At 42.0% G+C, this 21,345-nt stretch overlaps 2 protein-coding genes across 2 annotated transcripts; both read right to left on the bottom strand.

Annotated features, from left to right (window-relative positions):
- Positions 1-150: 150 nt before the first annotated feature.
- Positions 151-12,761, bottom strand: LOC102225308 (F-box only protein 41-like). Its single transcript, XM_005812408.2, has 17 exons — positions 12,546-12,761; positions 10,084-10,252; positions 8,986-9,477; positions 8,514-8,593; positions 7,281-7,353; positions 5,585-5,800; positions 5,086-5,150; positions 4,867-5,013; positions 4,416-4,570; positions 4,100-4,323; positions 3,621-3,736; positions 3,143-3,295; positions 2,968-3,063; positions 2,379-2,497; positions 2,040-2,198; positions 1,853-1,968; positions 151-1,444 (listed from the first exon to the last, which is right to left on the bottom strand). Exons 2-17 carry the CDS (start codon positions 10,228-10,230, stop codon positions 1,382-1,384), a joined length of 2,421 nt encoding a protein of 806 aa, XP_005812465.2. The 5' UTR covers positions 10,231-10,252; positions 12,546-12,761; the 3' UTR covers positions 151-1,381.
- A 4,073-nt stretch (positions 12,762-16,834) lies between these two features.
- LOC102225567 (early growth response protein 4-like) lies at positions 16,835-19,453 on the bottom strand. Its single transcript, XM_014473844.2, has 2 exons — positions 18,698-19,453; positions 16,835-18,586 (listed from the first exon to the last, which is right to left on the bottom strand). The coding sequence occupies exons 1-2, from the start codon at positions 18,822-18,824 to the stop codon at positions 17,532-17,534; spliced, it is 1,182 nt and encodes a 393-aa protein (XP_014329330.2). The 5' UTR covers positions 18,825-19,453; the 3' UTR covers positions 16,835-17,531.
- Between the last annotated feature and the right edge of the window lie 1,892 nt (positions 19,454-21,345).

Below are 21,345 nucleotides of genomic sequence, written 5' to 3'. Positions count from 1 at the left end.
CTGGTAGAAAATGGCTGCAAACAGTTTAAAAAAGTCTTAAATGTCTGTTTTAATTCACAAAAGCATTTTGTTTTCATGTGAAGCCTGAAAATATTTATTTTTGGCCCCTTCCTGTTCAGATGTAGCAAGAGAAAGAGACGGAGAAAAAGCTGATGAGAAACAAATTTATTGATGGTAAAATCTCACATAAAATCATCTTCAGGACATCAAACCAGTTTTCCCATCAACTCTGATTGGTTCATGCATCACCGTCTTTGGTGCGAAACTCGACACGCTTCACTTTGTGCAAAAGATATTTTTGTGCTTCTGTGCTTCTTTATTGAGGTAAAATTTTAATTAACCTACAGGAAACAAGATGAAGGATTTTCTCTCTCTAACAAGGATCATGGCTTTCAGGTTTACACAGGTTTTCAGTTTTATAAGGTAAAAGTATTAATATAAAAGATGTTAAAGGAGAAAGTTGTGCTTTCAGAGTTAATATATAAAAATAGAGTAAAAACAAAAAAGGTTTGCATAAATTAGGTGATGCTAAGCTAATTCAGGTCAGATGTGCTAAAAGGGCTTCAGTGTGGAAGAAAAGGGAAAATCCAGTGGATTAATTACCATAACTACCATAACTACCATAACTACCATAACTACCATAACTACGACGCTACGATCCTCTGTGGGATTTTACCCATCATGCATCTGGAAGGAGGAAACTGGAGGCTTTCCTCTGGATCAAAACTTCCTAAAACAAATCCTCTGAATTTCATCAAGTATTTAGAAACTTTTGGTCATAAAAAGGAAATAAGAAGTTAATCCTGTTTAAAATAAAACCCTGTATTTAGGAAATGCTACTTTTAAAATATCTGCTGTGTATTTTTGATTCTGTGTCCTGCTGTTTTAGTAAAAAAACTATAATTGTGCACTTAAGTCTTAAATTTGGGTAGTTTAAATTAAAATTGTGCAACTAAGTTACTTAAAGCTGCATGTAAGTTATTCGTACCTCTGTCTGTCTCTCTTGTGGATCTACATTTGGTGTGAATTTACATCTTTTATAAATATTTTCATACTTTGGAAGCTAAAAAGTTACATTTTCTTGCGGTTTTCCATCAGTTCATTAAACTGAGCTGCCATAAAATGAACCTGTTGACGCTGTTCCATGTTTCCATCCAGCCTGATGAAAATATGTTCAGGAAACAAATATTGTTTTAGATGACATTATAGGTGAAAGAAATATAAATATATTCTTTTATCAAACACAGTAAGAAGTAGATTTTTGATGAGATCTGGCTGTAAATGAGATAAATTTGCCCTTTTCTGCATGGTTAGCGCAGACGTGGAGGTAAGGACCGTCAGGTCGGATCCTGGAAGCAGAAACGTGTGACTGCTGCTGAGGTCAGGAGAATCCTTCAGCTCGGACCTGAAGGGCGTCACAAAGGCCGGGTCGGGTCTGAAGAACCTGAGAAACAACCAGAACAGCAGAGACGCTCACTGAGCGTTAACCTGCGAAGGGCCAGAAACTTGAAACAGAAAAAATGTAATTTTTTAAAGATAAAAACGTAAATAGAATTTTATCTGCTCAATTATTAACTAATAAAATCCAAGATTTTGTTGAAACAGTTTTTGTAGAAAATCGATCTATAAATCATTCAGATGGTTAAAACAAGCTAAACATTTTCAAAATCAGCAAAAGCGCAAACCTACAAATTAGCGCCACCAACAGATTTACATTGCTACAACTTGATATGTTTTGCTGTGGAAGGATATCAAACTAAAACATGAGCAGAAAACAAAACAATCAAACAGAAAAACATTGATCTGTGATTTATTGATTAATTTAACAGTATTATCTCTGAGTGAAGCTCACCTTCAGGGTACTGAGAATCTCTCCAAACAGGTGCTTTGCTTCCTGAGTATCTGGCTCCTCAAAGTAGTCCGACACAGAAACGTCCACCACGATGGACCTGATGCTGCTGCACACACCTGGCAGGTGGACAGAACATTAATCCTCCGTAAACAGTCTGAGCACAGGAAGCAGCAGAACCGGATCTCACTGTGGAAGTGCAGGATGGCCTGGCCGCTGACCGGCGTGTGGGTCAGGATCAGCATCTGCAGACTCTTCAGTCCGGCTCTGCAGAGCTCTGTCGCCACCTGAAGGTTCAGGTCGGGAATGCGCTCCAACTCCAGCACCTGCAGGTGAGTGCAGCTGCGCACTTCAGGAAAATATAAAAATAGCAAAAGGTGTTTGTTTGTTTTGTTTTATAGCAAAGCTCGGAATGTCATGTTAAAATATTTTTCTTTATGTAAATTTTTTATTAGCATTCATGGTGAATTTTACAATAAACTGTTAATATTTATTAAAGAAAACATGAAAATGTCGTCTTTTTATTTACCAACAGTAACCAATCCCTGAGTGTTGCAGCCAGCTCCGCCCACACTGAGACAACGGAGGTGTGGCCAACATCGACCAATCGTCTGCAAGCACCGGTTTCCGAACCGAGTCGGCTGTTGGCTAAAACCAGAAAACAAGAATATGAGATAAAAGATTTCATAAAATCACATTTTATGCATTAAATATAACTTTTTCTAACTTTTCATAGACACTGTTTACATAATTATTCTACGTAATCTAGCTTTTTAGTTAGCATTGCTAATCCTAAAGCATCATAAACAGTTCCACTATCGCTAAGCTCTTTATCAACAGGGTATTTAGCAGAAGCTATCGCTAAACTTAGTAATTAATAAAAGCTATGCTAATTAGCATAGTAATTAGTGGAAGCTATGAAGCTAACCAAAACTTCAACACAAACGTCGTCTGTTAGCGCACTAGCAGCTGTGTAACTGTGGTTAGTAATTTATAAACCAGTTAATAAATTACTTTTATTGAAAAAGCTAAGCAAAAATAAGCATAATAACAAATGTTTTTATATTTCAGATTTACTTTCTATTCCCTCTGAAGTAGCTATGAGCTGACTGACTCACCTGGGATGCGCCGGCGCGACCTGCAGGCTGCTGATGTTCCTGCAGCCAGCGCCCAGAGCCCACAGAACCTCCTGACCGACCGGATCTGAGGAGCTCCTGCAGGTAGAGAGACACTCAGGTGAACACTCAGACCGCCAGGTGAGCCATGGAGCAGGTGGAGCCTCCTCAGTCCCACCTGTACGTGAGCCTCTGCAGGTTCCTGCAGTAACAGCTGGCCATCCACAGCGTCCTGTCGGTGAGGATGTGGGGACACTGGGAGACGGAGAGGTGGAGCAGACTGCCCCCTGCTGACCGCAGCAGCGCCTCCACGCCCGGCTCCACGCTGCCCCTGAGACACACAGCGCCGCAGGTCAGCACACCTTCAGACCTTTAAATGGTCTGAACTCAGGAAACAGACGGACTCACACCGTTTCCATGGCAACGTGCACATTCTTCAACTTACTAAGAGATAAGAATATGTTTAAACTTTCTCTGAGTGTTAATCCCTCTGAGCTGCCGCTGTGTGTGTGTGTGTGTGTGTGTGTGTGTGTGTGTGTGTGTGTGTGTGTGTGTGTGTGTGTGTGTGTGTGTGTGTGTGTGTGGGTGTGTGTGTGTGCGTGTGTGTGTGTGTGTGTGTGTGTGTGTGTGTGTGTGTGTGTGTGTGTGTGTGATACCGAGTGTTTTTGTGATAATCCTCTCGCGTCTCGTCAGGCCGGCGGCTTCGCGGCTTCAGGTTGTTGAGGATGACAGACTGAGTTTGAGTACACCACTGAGAAAGAGTCTGCAAGAACTAAACACACAAAATAACGATTTAATCCAGACACCAATGGAAAAAAATATATATATTTAAAAGCACAAAAGGTGCTGCAGACTCTGAAATTCAGAAATTCAGTCACCGTCTGAATTTCAAACATCATCTGGGAGAGAAAAGAGCCTGAATGCAGTTATCTAAATAATTAGCTACGGTTAGCTAAATAGTTAGCTTAAGTTAGCTAAATAATTAGCTACGGTTAGCTAAATTCTTAGCTAACTGCAAATTAGCCAGTTCTTTGCAACACACTGATATTACTTTGATAAATTATCAGAATATCCTCTATTAACAGGTCTGAATTAATCATTTCAAAAGGTGTAGAGGACAGTGAAGCCGCTGTACCTCGGCCGACACTCGAGCGTTCTCCAGTCGGAGGCGAGTCCAGACCGCTGGGTGCCTAGCAACAAACCGCCAATCACAGCACACCTCAGCCGCCAGCAGCAGCGAGCGAACATCCAGATACGGGAAGATGCAGAAGAGCCCTGCCCTCATCTTCAGGGTGTCCGCCTCCGGCGTCCTGTTGGCATGACAACGGGAGGGGGTGGAGCCAATGGAGGAGGGCGTGTCTGGGTGATGAAGGCAACAGGAAGAGGAAGAAGAGCAGATAAGAGGAGACAACACCTGTAACAGGAATTAGGAGGCAGAGGAGGGTCTGTACCTGATCCAGGTGTGTACTTCCTGGCCAGAACGAGGCGCCTCATCTCAGCGCTGCTCCACAGGCCTTCCTCCTCTTCCTCCTCCTCCTCTTCCTCAGTGCTATGGTGACGAATGTTTCTTTTGCTCCAGGTTCTTCCCCATCCTTCCTCACTGACCCTGGAAACACAAAAGGAGGAAATCATTCTGATTCCCTGAAGTCCGCACACCCGTTAAAATGCCACGTTGTTGTTACAGCACTAAACAATAATGGTTTCTGGAAACGTTTGGAGTCTGAATGCTTTGGGAAATTAATGATCATAATCCATTATCAATAATAAAATCTTCACTTTTTCAGTTTCTTCTGTTTTTCTTGCTCTGCTTTGCCTCAATGAGACACTTCTGAAAGTTTTCTGGAGGTTTTCTGAAAGTTTTCTGAAGGTTTTCTGAAAGTTTTCTGTAGGTTTTCCTCGTACCAGACTCTGTCCCTCCGCCTGAATCCCTCTCTGCCCGGTGGAGTCCAGTGTGCGGCGCAGTGAGACGGGTGGAAGTGGACCAGTCCTCCCTCACAGTCCCAGCCCCCCGAGCCCAGAGACAAGGTCCGCATCTGATCACTCAGGCCACTGAAAAACACAAACTCACCATTTTAAGAAATTAGCTGAAATTCTGTCAAAGACATAAAGACAGGATTTTACCTGTAATGATACTGGTTGTGAGTCGGCTCTCCCAGTCTGTAGGAACTGGAGACGCTGTAGCTTCTCTGAAGCAGAAAGATCACAAAAAGTCACAAGATATTATCAAGTATTTCTAGTTTCTAGTGAAAATATCTTAGTCCACTTTAAATAAGACAAAACTAACTTGGCAGTAAATGTTCAGTAAGATGTAGCAACTTGTTTTAGGTCTATAATTCCTTAATATTGATGGAAAACTGGTGATTATTTCACTTATAACATGAGAAAAGTGTCTTGTTATAAGTGAAATAATCTCCCAATGGAACAATATTTTAATCAATATTAAGGAATTATTCATTTAAAACAAACTCTTACATCTTGCTGAAAAGTGACCAGTAAGTTAGTTTGTCTTATTTCAGGTTTATTAAGATATTTGCACTAAAGATGATTGTAAATATTTGGTGTTTTTTCAGTGTATTTTCTGTGTGGTCCCAGTAAAACCAGAACTTTTAGCGTCTCCCACCCTGTTGCCGAGGCTTTCCTGCATCTTGTTGGTGATGATGTCATCGGCGCTGCCGTCCAGGCTGCGTCCGGCCCGTCCGGGTTCGGGTGAGTAGAGCTCTGAGGGTGAGTACAGCTCGCTGTACTGGAACCTGCTGTGTGTGACGTGGTTGTCGCTGAGCAGCAGCAGCTGCCGTTCTGCTCGGTCCGCTCGCTCCAGCAGCGTCTCGATGAAAACCTGCCATGAACACAGACGACTGAAGGGAATCTTCTGCTAATTTCAGGGTTTTAATGCACTTTATCTGTTTCTTATCTGAAATTATTTAACCTTAAAGGTGCAAAACAAACCTTACAAGTTCCTCCAAGTTATTTTCCTTTCAAATAAACAAAAAAAAAACAACACTGTAAAAAGATTTCAGACATTTGTCACCCAGTATTCGCTGGGATTCGGGACCAGAAGCTCCTGTCAACGACTAGAATCCACAAATACTTCAGACCTCTAAAAACATCTAATAATTGCTTATTTTAAATTAGAAATAAGCCTTAATATACATTAAACCGCTCAGTGGAAACCATCTTACTACTACAAACTCAAGGTCCGGGGGCCAAATCTGGCCCACCATATCTTTTTATGTGGCCCATAGTATTCAGAAGGACGCTTAAATAAAATCTTTAATAAGCTTAAATATTATTTTATCAATAAAATCAAAGCAGCTTTCATTATGCATCAATCAGTTTTCACAGAAATCCACTCAGAATCAACAGAACGTCACATTTTTTCATGAGTTTAGTAAAAGAAATAAAAACGGTTAAACTTTGTGTTTAAGTGATGCTGGCTCCCACCTGCAGGGGGCGATATTTCCTACTTCCACACGCTGCTGCCTGACTTGATGTCAAGTTAAAGTCTGTGATCAATATGGCAAGCAGAGTCAAATTTACTGTCATGCAAATATCGCAAAATTAGCAAAATAAAATTAAGTGATTTTTATTGTAAAATATTACAAAAATAATCACAAAATCCTGGAGCTTGTAAAAAAATGTTCCATGTTATTAAACTTGAACAAATACTTATCGAATATTTACTGCATTTTTTAATGTAATTTTAAAATAACACAAAATGAGCTGAAGTGGTTAAATGAGAAATCTGCAGAGTGGGCCGATATTTATCGTCTGATTAATCGATTTCTAAAATAATTATTAGCTGCAGCTCTAATAACTACAAAAACAGAAACAGCAGATTCTTCAGTCGTCTGATCTGAACATCATACAGAGACGAATGTGAATGTTGGTGAGGAAAAGACCCAGCATTTAGCACCTCTAATCTAATCTGATCTGATCTGATCTAATCTAATCTAATCTAATCTAATCTAATCTAATCTAATCTAATCTAATCTAATCTAATCTAATCTAATCTAATCTGATCTGATCTGATCTAATCTAATCTAATCTGATCTGATCTAATCTAATCTAATCTGATCTGATCTGATCTGATCTGATCTGATCTGATCGAATCTAATCTGATCTGATCTAATCTAATCTAATCTAATCTAATCTGATCTGATCTAATCTAATCTGATCTGATCTGATCTGATCTAATCTAATCTAATCTAATCTGATCTAATCTAATCTGATCTGATCTGATCTGATCTGATCTGATCTAATCTAATCTAATCTAATCTAATCTAACCACGGTGTTAAACTCTCCCAGTCGTCGTCACCTGCAGTCTGGATTTGGCCTCGGCTTCTTTTTCTGCCGTCCGTCTCAGAAACAGCTCGATGTCCGCCATCTCCCTGGAAACCACGTCAAAAATGTCAAAAATGCTGAAAACATTCAGGAAAACGTAAAAATAACAACCAAATCTAAATTTAAATCTAAGTTTAAATCTAAATTTTAGATTTAAAATTTAAATCTAAATTTTAAATCTCCAAACGTTCTCAAGAAAGAGTAACAAAGTATTTATAAAGTCGACTCAAATACTGAGTAACTGATCAGATTATCAATCATTCAATATTTAGAAATTACATAACCAGACAAACCAAAATATAAAGTTAAGTGGAAATTTTGGCATTTTAAGGACCAAAATGATAATAATTCAAATAAGTTTAAAAAAATAACAAAACCAGGCAAAAGATTATTTTCAAAATCAATAAGAAACTTCAGAAACATTAATAAAAACGGCCTGATTCTGGTGGATTTTGGTTGGTTTGTTTTTCATTCAGTGGGTAGAAAATCCAGAAATTTTACTCAAGTAAGAGCAGAAATACTTCAGAATAAAATTACTCAAGTACAGCGTAGTAAAAGTACTCCTAAAAGTACATCTTTTCAAAAAGTTACAAAAGTAACTGTAACTAGTTACTACCCAACTCTGAGTAACACGAATAGAGCAACATTTGAAGAATCAGTGATGAGTGAAGCTGATGTTAATGAAACCACTGGGAGGAAACTGGAGCCACTGGGAGGAAACTGGAGCCAGTGGGAGGAAACTGGAGCCACTGGTTTGACCTCAGACGCAGCCTCAGGGCTGCTGAGTCTTGCTGTCGTCCTGCATCCATCATCACAGGAAGCCGCGCAGCAAAGCGTGTCAGAGTGATGCAAACCCAACATGGCGTGTCCTCCATGACAGCCACTCGGCTGTTTGCTGCTCTTTAGTCCAGGAAATAACCTGACCTTCATTAACCGCTTTGGGCTTTTATTGTTTAAAACCACATGATGCATATTCAAGCTGCTGGATTAAACCAATCTGCCCACGTTTACACAGCGAGGCGTTCAAGCTGAAGCCTCAGGCTGGGTATTTTTAGCTTCTGTTGTTTACATTCTGTCTGTTTTCAGGAAAAGCTGCAGAGTGAGACATCAGCAGTTTGTTAGACTCTTTGATGAGATGGAAAGCAAACAAACAAACAAACAAGGCGTAACCCCAGCAAAAGAAAAGAAAAGCCTGCAGGATACTGACTGCTGTCGCTCACTCAGCTCTGCCTCTTTCGCTGCCAGGTTGGTCTTCAGACGCTCCATCATCTCCATGGCGGCCGAAACCTGCAAGCAGAAAACTACAATATTAACTGAACAGGAACCAAATATGGTTTAGAAAAAAAGATTACATAATTAATTTAATGCCTGAATGATTTTAACAGGAACTAATCCGCTAACAGCAGAGCTAACTGTTAGCGTACCGCCTTAGAGTTTTTGCTAACTTTGAAAATGTTTAGCATGTTTATTGCCCTATAAATATTTTTTTCTGGATACATTTTAAGTGCTGGTTTATCGTTTTTAACTTTCAGTTGAATAAAGTTCATCCTCTGCAGTTAGACAATTTTATTCTCGATTTTATTTTGAAAGGAATTTAGAATGTTTAAGCAGCAGTTTTGTTTCCTGTCTCTCGTTATTTTCACCAATAACTTTATTTAAAACAAAAAGCCTCCACCCACCTGTCTGGACAGGTACGCCGCCTTCTCCTCCACCTCCTTCTTCTCCCTCCACAGTTTCTCCCTCTCTCTCCTCTTCCTCTCAAGCTCCGCCTCCCTCCTCTGTAGCTCCGCCCTCAGCCGCCCGACGCGCCGGTTCACCTTCTCCTCCACCTCTGCAAACGTCCGGGCGATTTTCCGGTCCAGTCCAAGTCCCAGCCGCTCCTCCAGGCCGATGTCCACCGTCAGCCTGAGGTCCAGGACGCCAGAAGCCCCCGGAACCAGAGAGCCGGGCCGGGCCAGAGCGGTGCAGGGCTCCTGCCCGGACCGGGCCCGGTCCGGTGGGCCGAAGATTCCCCGGAGCAGCTGGACGGAGGCCGAGGAGGAGGCGAGGTCCAGGCAGGCCAGCGGCAGGGGGAAACCCTGGGCCTCCATGTTCAGAGGAGACGCTTCGCTTTGGGTCGCTGCTGGTCCAGGAAGAGGCAGGAGAGCAGGTCCAGAACGCCTGAGCCGGGCCTGGACCAGAACCACAAATTACGGCTAAATGACGAGTTTAAACTAACTAAACAATAAAAACATGTTCTACAAATGTAGAATCCCTGACCCTTCAGACTAAATCTCTCTTAAACAGTTTCTCTGTAAACAACATCAGAAATATCATAAAATACTGAAAACATGAATAAAAATAAGGCCAGAAGATCAAAGTTCTCCACATTTATACTCAAGTAAGAGAAACTAGTTCAAAATATTTTTACTCCAGTAAAAATAAAAAGCATTTATTCATCCAGTTTTTGGTTTAGAGAGAAAATATAAAAATATGCTTATTGCAGCGACACTATTAGTGTTTAAGGCTAATTTACTTGGCTGTTTTTCTAAACTTTCAGTTTGAAAATGTACTTAAAGAGAGAAGAGAGAAAAATTATAAATCATGCAAATTCAACATTAACAAATGTTAATTTATCACACATTTAATTGATTTGTTGTGACAGTTTTAAGTTCTGAAGCAAAGAGTTTACTTACATTTTCTTACAGTAAGCTCCACTTGTTTTGTTTTACAGTGTATAATAACCCATTTTTTCCAGTTTTAGGTTGAATTTATTAACGCGGCAGCGGCGGACTCACCTGCGACAGCACCAGCAGGGTCTCGTAGGTGTGTCTGCTGACCAGGTGAGCCCGGAGCTCAGCCACGGACGGGAAGCGGCTCCGGTCGCCGCAGCGGGGGCAGAAGTAGGGCAGCGGCGAGGAAGAGGAGGAGGAGGAAGAAGACATGATCACCGAGGAGCAGCGGGACCTGGAGCCGGAGGAAAACTGGGTCAGGCACTCCGAGCTGCTGGTATTGATTACTGACGGATCAGAGAGGATGCTGGAGGTTGTGAGGCCTGAGTGGGAGTGGGTTCCTGCCGGGATCACGGCGCGGCGGAGCGGCGTCAGCACGCATGGATGAGCAGGAATAAAGGACGTCTGGGCTGGAGGCTGAGCCGCCACATCCCTCCAGCTCATCACAGACTCACTTTTATTCACTGTCACTCTGTATTTCTACACATTTTGGGTCATTTTAAAGTTTCCTTACATTAGAAAATTAAAAACATCATCATTCTTAATTTAAAGATTCTCTACAAAATGAGTTTAATGCTTTTATTTGCTATAATTATTACAGCTGTCCCAGAAATTATGTTTTTTATGTGTTTTCCAGGCACAGAGTGACATTTTATAGAAATTTGTTACCTTCAGTTCTTATAAATATCTATATATATATAAAATATTACTTAAAAGAAATTTGACTTTGTAATTTGATGCCTCTGTCTCTTTAAAAACTCCAGCTCTGTCTGAAGCTCCGCCTTCAGGAAGTCATCCCAACATGGCTCCTTTTAGCAGCGTTTCACTGCAGTAGCTCAGCAGCTCCACCAGGTGTTTGCTAATTGCTGCTGGCTAGTCTGAAGGAGCTGAGTGGGGGAGGAGCTCCGTCTCGAAGGCGGGGCTAGGTCCACCCTGCCGTTTCACACACTTGGGACAAAATAGTTAAAATTACAGGCAAGATATACTAAAAAATATATAAATAATTAAAATGCTGAAATATTTTTGATAATTATTATTATTATTTTTTTTCGTTCTTACATTGATCAATAAACCACAAAAAGCAGTTTGATTTTTGTGGCCAATATTTCCTACATTTTTATGTAAATCTTTCTATATTTTCAGGTCCAGATCAAAATTCTGGTCTATTTTTAGTAATTATAAAAGTTTATGGATAACTCTATGATTGTATTTCTGTCCTGATCAACAGATGTTTGAGTTGTATTTCGTGTTTCTTCGTGTTTATTTCTGGGTTTATTATTGCTCGAATGGTCTTGCCATATTCAGTTGTTTATTAATGCAATGATTTGAATAAAATGAATAAATTAAATATAAACGGCACCATTTTACCTTCTAAAGAGCCTGGAGGAAACATCTATTCCACCTCCATTCATTCTTATACGGTTGACCCGTATTCTGTGCGGTTCTGTCCGGTTCTGTGTGGTTCTGTCCGGTTCTGTCTGAGCAGAAGCTCCCAGAATCCCCAGAGGGCTCCGACTAGATGCTATATTTCCCAGTACCCTGTAGCCGGTCCACTGGGTTTCTGTAGATTCTTCAGTACCGTCATGATGTCACCACTGATCCAGAACCTCAGACTGGATCTGGATCCAGTAAATTTCTCATTTCCACCACCAACCGGTCGGCATGAGGTCCAGAACTAAATGGCTCCATCTGAGGGTCGAACTACAGGGAGTTTGTTGCTCAGTCAAAAATTAACAGCAATATTTTGGGTTATTTAGTTCGTCATAAAGACAAAATGATTATTAATTTTTCTACGTGATATTTTCACCAACTTAGTGATTCATAAATGTCGACGTTACAAACTAAACACCAACCTAGAGAAACCGAGGTAGAAGAATATTTAGCTTTAAATGTTTAGTTTTAAATTTATATCTAGTTTAAAGCTAAATATCTGGCTTGGTGCTATAAATTTAGATAAATATTTAGTTTGCTAAACAAATATCAAGTTTGGTGCGAAGTATTTGGTTTGTTAACTAAATGTTTAGTTTAGGTAAATATTAACTTTGATTCTAAATATTTAATTTGAAATCATGAAAATAAATTCACAGTTTGCAATAAATGTGAGTTTAAATAAATTAGTAACATGGTGAAAATGTGACTCTTATGACAATAATCTAAATAATTGTTAATTTTTCGCTGTAATTTTATAAACGGATCCATAAAACTTCATTTTCCTCAGAATCATTTCAACTTAATTCCAGGATTTCAGGCAAATTTCAGCTTTAATAAACAAATTACTCAGTTAAATATGGATGATTATTATCTTTTTAGTTACAACATAACATTTTATTGCAATATTTATATCTATAGTTAATTTAATGAGATTTAAACTGAAATGACTCAAAGTTTGGATGAAAATCTTCAGCTGATTGATCGATTGATTGATCACTGATTGATTGACTGGAACATGAAGTTAATTTACAGAAACTTTCTCCCCTCAGGGACATTAAAGTTGGGAACTGATCCCCCAAGTTAACAGCAATCGATACCTCTGATTATTGATCAGCTGCTGGTCCGTCGCTGCGTCACTCCCTCCTCGCCTCCTTTTCTACCGAACCCGTTGCCATGGTTTCCTGCTCTTGGTCGTTTGGGCTTTTCGGACCGTCCGGTACCGGCAGCGGCTCTCGGAGCTGCAGGATGGATCAAAACAGAACCGGATGCACCACCGCCCCGCGCGCACCGTCACAGCGAGCAGCCGCCGCGTGCTCCTGATGACGTAGGAGCCGCGTGACGTGTCACTTCTGATAAATCAGGCTTGTTTCAGCGTTTTCAGTGTTTTTCCCGGTTTTATTATTATCATTAATGTTGTTGTTGTAGTAATAATAATAATAATAATAATAATAATAATAATAATAATAATAATAATAATAATAATGTTGTCTCCTAATTTTATGTCAATTTGTTTTGTAATTATTGTTTTAATAATAATAAAATCTCTTCCCAGATGTTTCCAGCTGGATAAAAGTCAGATGACTGTCTGACTTCTTGAAGTTTTACTGAGTGAAGAATTATTGTGTTCAGAAAATTGGCTTTAGAATCACATCCAAAAATTCATTTTTAAGTTTAAACAAACTTTGTTTCTTCAGGAGTGAAGTTTTGTGCAATGAGTTTGTTAAAACTCTCACTTTTTCCAGGATTTTCCATTTTTATCTGCTGTATTCACTTCTCTGTTATCCATGAAAACTGACTGAAATGAGCCTAAATAAATCAGGTTTATCTGAAGAAGAGACTCAAAACATAAAGAAATCTCAGAACCTGTAAACCTCAGCCTGGTTCTGCAGCAGCAGGAAGTAAACCACGTCAGCTGAAGATGAGCAGCAGCAGCAACGATCATCCTGTGATGAAGAGGAGAAGAGGTTTGAACATCTGGATCTCATTAAAAAAGTTTATTAATAACCTGCCTGTCATGACATGAGTCACATTTTCTGTTCACACAAAAAGCAAACAGGCTCTGAGCGCCGACATGTTAAAAATATTCACAGTATGTTTATCAAATCAATTTATTGCTTTTTTTCTCAAAATAGTTGGTTTTGACTAAATATCAAATAAAATCAACTTAAGCTTCACATCATGGTGTAATATTATTTCCTTATTGAAAACAAACCTGGAGTTTTGATTTGATTCCTTCATCCATGTTTAAGAAATCCTTCAGTTTCCATGGCAACCATTCAGCTGTACACAATGTCTTGGTCGGACCTAGCTCCGCCTTCGAGACGCAGCTCCTCCCACTTTCAGCTCCTTCAGACTAGCCAGCAGCAGTTAGCAAACCCTGCTAGCTGAGCTCAGAGCAGCGCTGGTAAAGCCGTTGCTACAGGGTTGATGGAGGAGCCATGTTGGGATGACTTCCTGGAGGCGGAGCTTCGGAAAGAGCAGGAATTTAAAGTGGCATAGTTAGATCTGTACTGTAGAGATTAGATGGCGTCCCTCAGGGCGCTGTGTTGGGTCTTCTGCTTTTTATGTTACTGAGGAGTCAGAAAGTTCCTGATTTATGTCTCCATCTTTATCTAGATGGTACAGCCTTTAAAATTATTATAAAAACATCAGCAGTTGGTTTTCATATGAAAATTAAAGCTGTTTCAGGTTTTTATTTATCATTCCTTCAGTTGGAAAAATGTATTTCCTTCTACTCAGAATAATAGACTAACATGAGCTGCTGCTTTAGATTAATTCAGAGGAAAGTTTTGAAACTCATTTAGACTCGTCTCAGTTTTCTAAAAATATATTTTCAGTTCATATTTTGTATGGATTCGTCTCATTTTGTTCGTTTTAACAACAGTTTCGTTTTGAACGGTGGAATCTCTACTAAATATACTGATAAAATAAAAGTGAAATAATCCCTGACCAGAGCTTCTGATGGATGATATTTAAAGATGCATGAAAGAGAGGAGATCAAAGCCTTACTCCTTAACTGATTTTAATGTTTTGGATTTTGGAGAAATATTGAAATTCTTCCTACTGTCTTTGAGAAACATTGTTTTTAATCAGTTCACTCATTTTTACATTTTTGATGACGAGGCTGAATGTTTTAGATTTTAAAATGTTTAATTTTAACTGCTTTAAAGCCAGATCATGCACAAAATCCTCTATTTTAAACAGCAAATATTGAAAAAACTGGAAGAAAAGGGAGAATTTTTAAAACATTTATGGCAAATTTTGTTCTCTGAGAATGTTTTGTTAACTGGAGCAACATGAGAAAATTTATTTTATTTGTTATATTTATTTGTGCTTATCTACTCTAAATGATGCTGTGACCTCTGACCTTTAGCATCAGCTTCATTAGCTCAGTGGACTCAAAGATATAGTTATATTTTAAACTGTGGAAGAGTTGCAGTTCCAGTATTTGGCCACAGGGTGGCGTCAGACGTCCATGAACAGAAAAACAGCTCAGCCTGACCAGAGTCGCTCTCATCATCATCATCATCATCATCATCATCATCATCATCATCATCATCATCATCATCATCATCATCATCATCATCATCAGCGCTGCAGTGATGAAGGTTTCTAAATCTCTTTCCTCACCTGAGAAAACAACAAAATACCTAAAACTCAGCGGCGACGTGGGTGAAACGTTGTTACCATGGAAACTCGGCCTTCGCAGTTCATACCGCCTGACGAACTGTTAATGGAATCGTTTGTTGCTAGGCAACAGCAGCCTGTAGACGGAGGTTCTCTGATGAAAACGACCGCAGCTGTTTTAAATGTTTCTCTCGTCGATCCTGAAATATTCAGAAATATTTACATTTTTACTCCTTTGATCCTCATTTCTGGATCTTTCACTCAGACTCTCCTTATATTTCAGCTCTGGGTTCTTGTTGTTGTTTTAACCGGTTTAATCTCCAACTTAAAATAAATTACGACTTATAGTTTTGTTCCCAGAAATGGCGGGATCACCATGGCAACCGGCGGCCCACTCTTTGCTGAGCCTCCATCGTTCCTGTCTGTTCTGGTTGAAGGTGATGATCAGCAGCGAGATTCATATTAAAATGCAGTGAATCAGGACCAACATGGACAGGAAATAAAGGAGAACATTTCTGACAATCCTGAGATTAATCTGAGAAAGTTTATTGAAAACTTGGAAATAAGAACATTTTAGACTTTTGAAACTCAGAAATGTTCAAGTTTTTTTCCTAATTTCTGATGTTTACCTTAAAATATAACAAATTTTCACAGATTTTTTTCACTGAAATTGACTTAATCTAATTTCTATCTTGAATGAAATGATTTATGTTAAAACCTCAGGGAAGGTTTAGCATAAATAAAGTTCACAGTTCTCTTCAGAATAAGTTTATGTTCAAACAACAGGCAATGAGACCCAAATTAGATTATTTTTTGTTAATCCACATATTTTAAAGATTTATTTTAGCTTATTTGCCGACTTTGTGTTTCAGTTAGACTGATTTCCTTATTTGACCAATCTGGTCATAATCAGGTCTTATGAGTGAAATAAAACCTGATTTTCTGGTCCACATTTGCACCAGAAAATGTGGTTTAATCACAGTTGAATCATGAATTATCAACGGAGTTGTGATATTTTCACACATTGCCAGATTGTTGTGAAAAGATTTTTTCTCCGTTAGTTAAAGCTGCAGTGTGTAACTTTTATAAATTTTTATTTTATTTTTTTACATTTTTGGTGAAACAGTCTCCATGTTTTGAGACAATCTGTGAAAAGATGGATCTCCTCTGCCTTCTGCCAATGCTAACTGGAAAGAACCAATCAGAGCCAGGAGGCGGGTCTTAGCGCTGTCAATCACCCTCAACACCTGATCTTCCTGCAGCTTCTGATCTGATCCAATGACATTGGATAAATGGTTTTCCTGTAACGGTAAGTTGTTTCTATGCCTTTAGCACAGTTAGCAGCAAGTACATGAGGTTGATTGACAGCGCTGAGTCCCTCCTCCTGGCTCTGATTGGTTGATTTTGACCGTCCATTTCTTCAGACAATCAGGCAGAGGGATCTTTTCACTGATTATCTGTCTCATAACAAATTGTTACAAAATGGTGTCAGATTAAACAAATATGTACAAAAACCTTTAAAATAAAAGTCGTACTGCAGCTTTAAGGCTACGACCTCCTTTCTGCACCATAAAGCATCTTTGAATGCAGATCTGTACTGTAGAGCTTTAGACGGAGTCCCTCAGGGCTCTGTGTTGGTTAATGGAAACGTCTGGATATTAAAAATGATCTGAAATACTTTTCTACTCCCTAACATGACTGAATGTGTGAAATGTTCTGTTGGTGTTTGGGTGCAGAGGAACCAGCCGGACTCAGTCGATCCGTTTTGTTTTGTTTATTAACAGCGACAGCAGCCTCCATGCAGAATGAGGGAACAGTAAACTCGCACAGCCATGTGTGCTACTCAGCGCTCAGCTCTCACTGAGCCGGTGTGCTTCAGCTCTCACACCACAGAACACAGGACAACATATCCCACAATGCATCGGTGCAGCCGGACCTGCACACACGGGTTCGGTCAGAGTCCGCGGAATGCGTACAGTCGTTTCATAGAAAAAGTGACATCGTGTTTCACGTTCATGTGCCAGAGGAACATCTCTAAAATATTCACACCCTGCTTGTAAAACTGCGACACTGAGAGGTAGACAGTCCGTCTAGAAAAATAGAGATATGTTACAAACATGGAACTCCTCAAATATAGAGCTGCTTACATGGAAATATCAACAACAGAAGCACGACATTCTGACGTCGACATTCACAGAGTCTCTTTACGGCTTCATGCAGAAGAAACTGGTTCTATTTTACAGCAGGATCCGTCCTGCAGGGGGCGCACTGCCCCTTTAAGGCCGCGGAGGCCCGGTCGGCTGCCGGGCCAGGCCCGAACCCGAACCCTCAGGGCACCGCAGACACGCATGCGCCTCCCAGCACCTGTACACCGGTGTGACGTCACATGTCTCTCCGGTTGTCGGTTCAAATCCGAAAAGCTTCCAAAACTCCGTAGAGGGAGCGCGGGCCAGTGTTTACACGCCGGGCGCGTTCAGGGCCAGAGAGTAGGCGGCCATCATCTGCGCACGCAGCTGCTGCTTCACGTGCACGCGCCCGTGCCGCTTCCTCTCGTCGCTGCGCGCGAACCTCTTGCCGCACACGTCGCAGGAGAAGGGCTTCTCGCCGGTGTGCGTGCGCGTGTGCGTGGTCAGGTGGTCGCTGCGGCTGAAGCTGCGCGCGCAGATGGTGCACTGGAAGGGCTTCTGGCCCGTGTGGATGCGCACGTGCCTGTTGAGCTCGTCGGAGCGCGAGAAGCGGCGCTCGCAGCCCTGCACGGAGCACGGGAACGGCTTGGGCTTCACGCCGCCGCGCGCGTGCGCTCTGCGCCCGGCGCGCTGCTGCTTAGGCGCTCCGGCCGCGTGCACGCTGCTGAGGTTGACCATCGGGAACGCGCCCTGCAGGAGGGAGGAAAGCAGGTGCGCGTCCAGGGTGGAGGGGGCGCTGCTGATGACGTAGTTACCGGATTCCCCGCCGGTTACCGGTAAACCCTTCAGCCAGTCCTCCAGCTCCAGCGGCTCCTGCTTCACCTCGCAGCCGGGCTTCAGCTCGCCCTGCCCGGCTTCGGAGCTCAGCAGAGACTCGATGAAATCAGCCATGTCCACCTGTTGCTCCAGAGCCATGAGCGGGAGCAGAGAGTCCGCTGCAGCCGGGAACAGAGCGTCATTCCCGGGCGTGGAGGGCTGGGAACACCCGCTGCTGCAGCTGGAGGTCCCGAACTCCGACTTGATCATCATCGGAGCTGAAGCGGGGGCTGCAGGCGGCTGCGGCTCCGCGGCTGCAGGAGGGATGCTGAAGTCGGGGGCGGGCAGCTGCTGCTGCTGCTGCTGCTCCATCTCGGTGCAGATTCCCACAATCTCCGTGATCATGTTCAGGATCGCGTCGGCGGTGCTGCTCAGCCCCGCGGCCGTGGGCTCCGGCTCGGCGAAGAAGCTCCCGCTGTAGCCAAGCGACGGAGAGAGAGTGTCCGAGGAGCAGTCGCTGAAGTCGGAGAAGAAGTCTGAGTCCGAGGCGTCAGTTCCAGGAGAGAAAACTGCAGAAGGGAGGGGAGGGGTTTATTATTGCATAATGACAGAAACACCATGAAGATGCAGCTGCAGGTTGCAGGTTGCAGGCAGCGGGATGCTGGATGCTGGAGACTCACCTTGGCTGAACGGTGATCCCACGTCAGAATCCGCGCCGTCGCTGGGGCTGGATCCCACGCTGTCCACCCAGGCGCTGCAAGCGTCCTCAAACTCAGACATGAAGCTGTCGTCGCGCTCCAGAAGCATCCTTTTCTCAGGTTTTGTGATTAAATCCGGGATTCCCCCTAAGAAGCGAGGCGTTAATCCGGTTTAAGCTGCGGCTGCTGCCGGGCTGAGAGGCTGAGGATGCTGAGCTCTCTCCGGCTCTCCCTTTTATACTCTCCGTCTCCAAGGTAACTCCCGTCCTGCCTTTATTGGTCGACACCGGCGCGAGGGATTCCCCCCGCCGTGCCCCTTTCGTAGCTGACCAAATTTGGGCTGCTTCCGGCTGTGACGGCGGGTATCCCCCATGCCTTAAAAGGACAGGCGGCAGAGCGACGTCGAGGAGCGGAGAGAAGGGTTTCCTTCACTGCGGCAGAGAGAGGTTATACAACCGGCAGAGGACAGGAAACACGGAGGGAGACGCAGATCGCGGGTTTTGGCGCATCAGAGACCCACATTTGTTTAATCTGTTGCAACATTTGAGTTGGAGATGCTCACAGCGAGCAGACACAGACAACGCGTGGATTTCAAAGCACAAACAGCTGCTAAATCACAGAAAATGTCAACTAGAAATCATTTTTGCCATCCTTATGGCGCCCCCTCCAGTGGCGCCCGCTGAGTGCGGATCACAACTTTTTGCGCCACCAGTTCAGCACTGCAGACACATCTCTGGCCCATATGTGACATTCCTGCACAGCCACATGCAGCTGCTGGGATGTGGTCGCCATGGAGACGGATGGAGGCTCCAGGCCGGCGTTACATAAAAGGAGCTGGATCATCAGAACCTGCAGAACCTCCTGGTTCTGTTCGGAGGGTCGGGATCGTCCTCTGAGATTCACGTCGTTCTCATCCTCCATGTAAACCAAAACAAGCAGAAATGTTACATAACAGGGAAATTAGCTGCAAGGCCATGACTATATGTTCCACTAAAATATGGAAAAATAGATTATTATCTCAGTAAAACTAAATTTAAACCCTTAAATTGATCAGATGTAACTTTTCAACCTTGTGCATCATTTAATATATAATAATTTGTCAATATTAAGGTATGTTGTAGATCAGGGGTCCAAAGTTTCACTTGTAAATGTCGGTTTGCTCTAAATGTGATGCATGCGGGCGCCGGGCCAGAGGGGGCGCCAGGAGCAGCAGAAAATTATTTCTGGTCTCCATTTTCTGTATTTAACAGCCGTTTGTGCTGCATCAGAATTTATTCTGTAAATGTATTTCCATCTCATCTTTACTTCATTAAGTATTTCAGAAAAACCAAAAATCACATCAAATGAGCGTAAAACTTTTATTTTTTTATTTATTTTTTAAAATTTTATTGTGGCATTTCCATCAACTTCTAACACAAAACCTCAAAATGAAATGCTAATGGAAACAGATTGGCTCAAACAAATTGAGGAGCTAGAATGGCGTAGTCAAAGTCTAGGGAGAGATTTAACTAATGTTTGTTGCATTAAATCAGACTGAACTTGTTTTGTGAAAAATAAAAAACGTCCAGCTGGATCTGCAGAGAAAGAGTTAAACACAAATATTAAAGTTTAGGTTTTATAACTTCTGGCAGATTTTTAAGGTTGAAGGTAAAACGTTGGATCAGATTTTAATTAGACCAGAGGTGTCCAAAGTGTGGTTCGGGGGCCATTTGTGGCCATGAAAATGATTTTGTTCGGCCCCTGAAAACAAATCAAGATGGTAAAAATGTGACCATTGAATAGAAAGCAATGAATTACTAAAAAAATAAGAAATTGTTTGTTTTTCTTTTAATAAGCCAACAGTCTGAAACCCTTTTATGTTTGGATCTTTAATGATATTCAGATTTTATTAAAAAAAAAACTTTATTGTTGAGGAGGTAAAGCTAAAAAAATCAACAAAAATCACAATAAACAAATTGTAGCATTTTTTAGTGAATTGTTTGGCTCTCCAGCAGCTCAAAGGTTCCAGTTTCTGTCAGATTGAAACCTTGAATCCAGCCTTTATGTTTCATTTTTCCCAGGATTATTTTTACTGAAGCGACAGATTGTCTGTCTGCTGGCGAGTTCGTCCCACCAGGCGCTGAGACATGAAGCGTTTCTTCTTCTCCTCTTCCAGGGTTTCAGCATCAGAGTGTTTGACCTGCAGGGAGATTTTTTTAGCCGAGACGTTGAAGCAGCACCTGTTGTCACAGTTTTCCTGCCGCCTGAAAGAGCCGGACCAGAACCGCTGCGCTGGCCTCTCAATGCGCTATATCAGGACAGATGATGGGGAAATGTGTGTGTGGGCGCTGTTGCCATGGCAGCGTGCCTCCGCCGGCTGCACACACACCGCCACCGAGACGCTGAAGCGCTCGGACTCTCGTGGCGTCAGCGGCGCTGATTCACATTTCTTAAAGTTAATGGATCAGTTCAGACGTCAAGATGGCCGCCGTCAGGGAAACGGCAGCAGGAGAGAGAGAGCAAATGTTCAGGCTGGACTATATTTAGCTACAAACAGGCAGAACTCGGCCAGAAAACCCAAAATATCAGCTTCACAAAGTCTGAAATGATTCAACAGGAATGTATCATAACTGAGAAATATCAAAACACAA

Source organism: Xiphophorus maculatus, chromosome 14, assembly GCF_002775205.1.
Source record: "Xiphophorus maculatus strain JP 163 A chromosome 14, X_maculatus-5.0-male, whole genome shotgun sequence".
NCBI lineage: Eukaryota > Metazoa > Chordata > Actinopteri > Cyprinodontiformes > Poeciliidae > Xiphophorus > Xiphophorus maculatus.
Note: the sequence above shows the minus strand (reverse complement) of the source record. Positions and strands in the feature narration are given on the sequence as shown.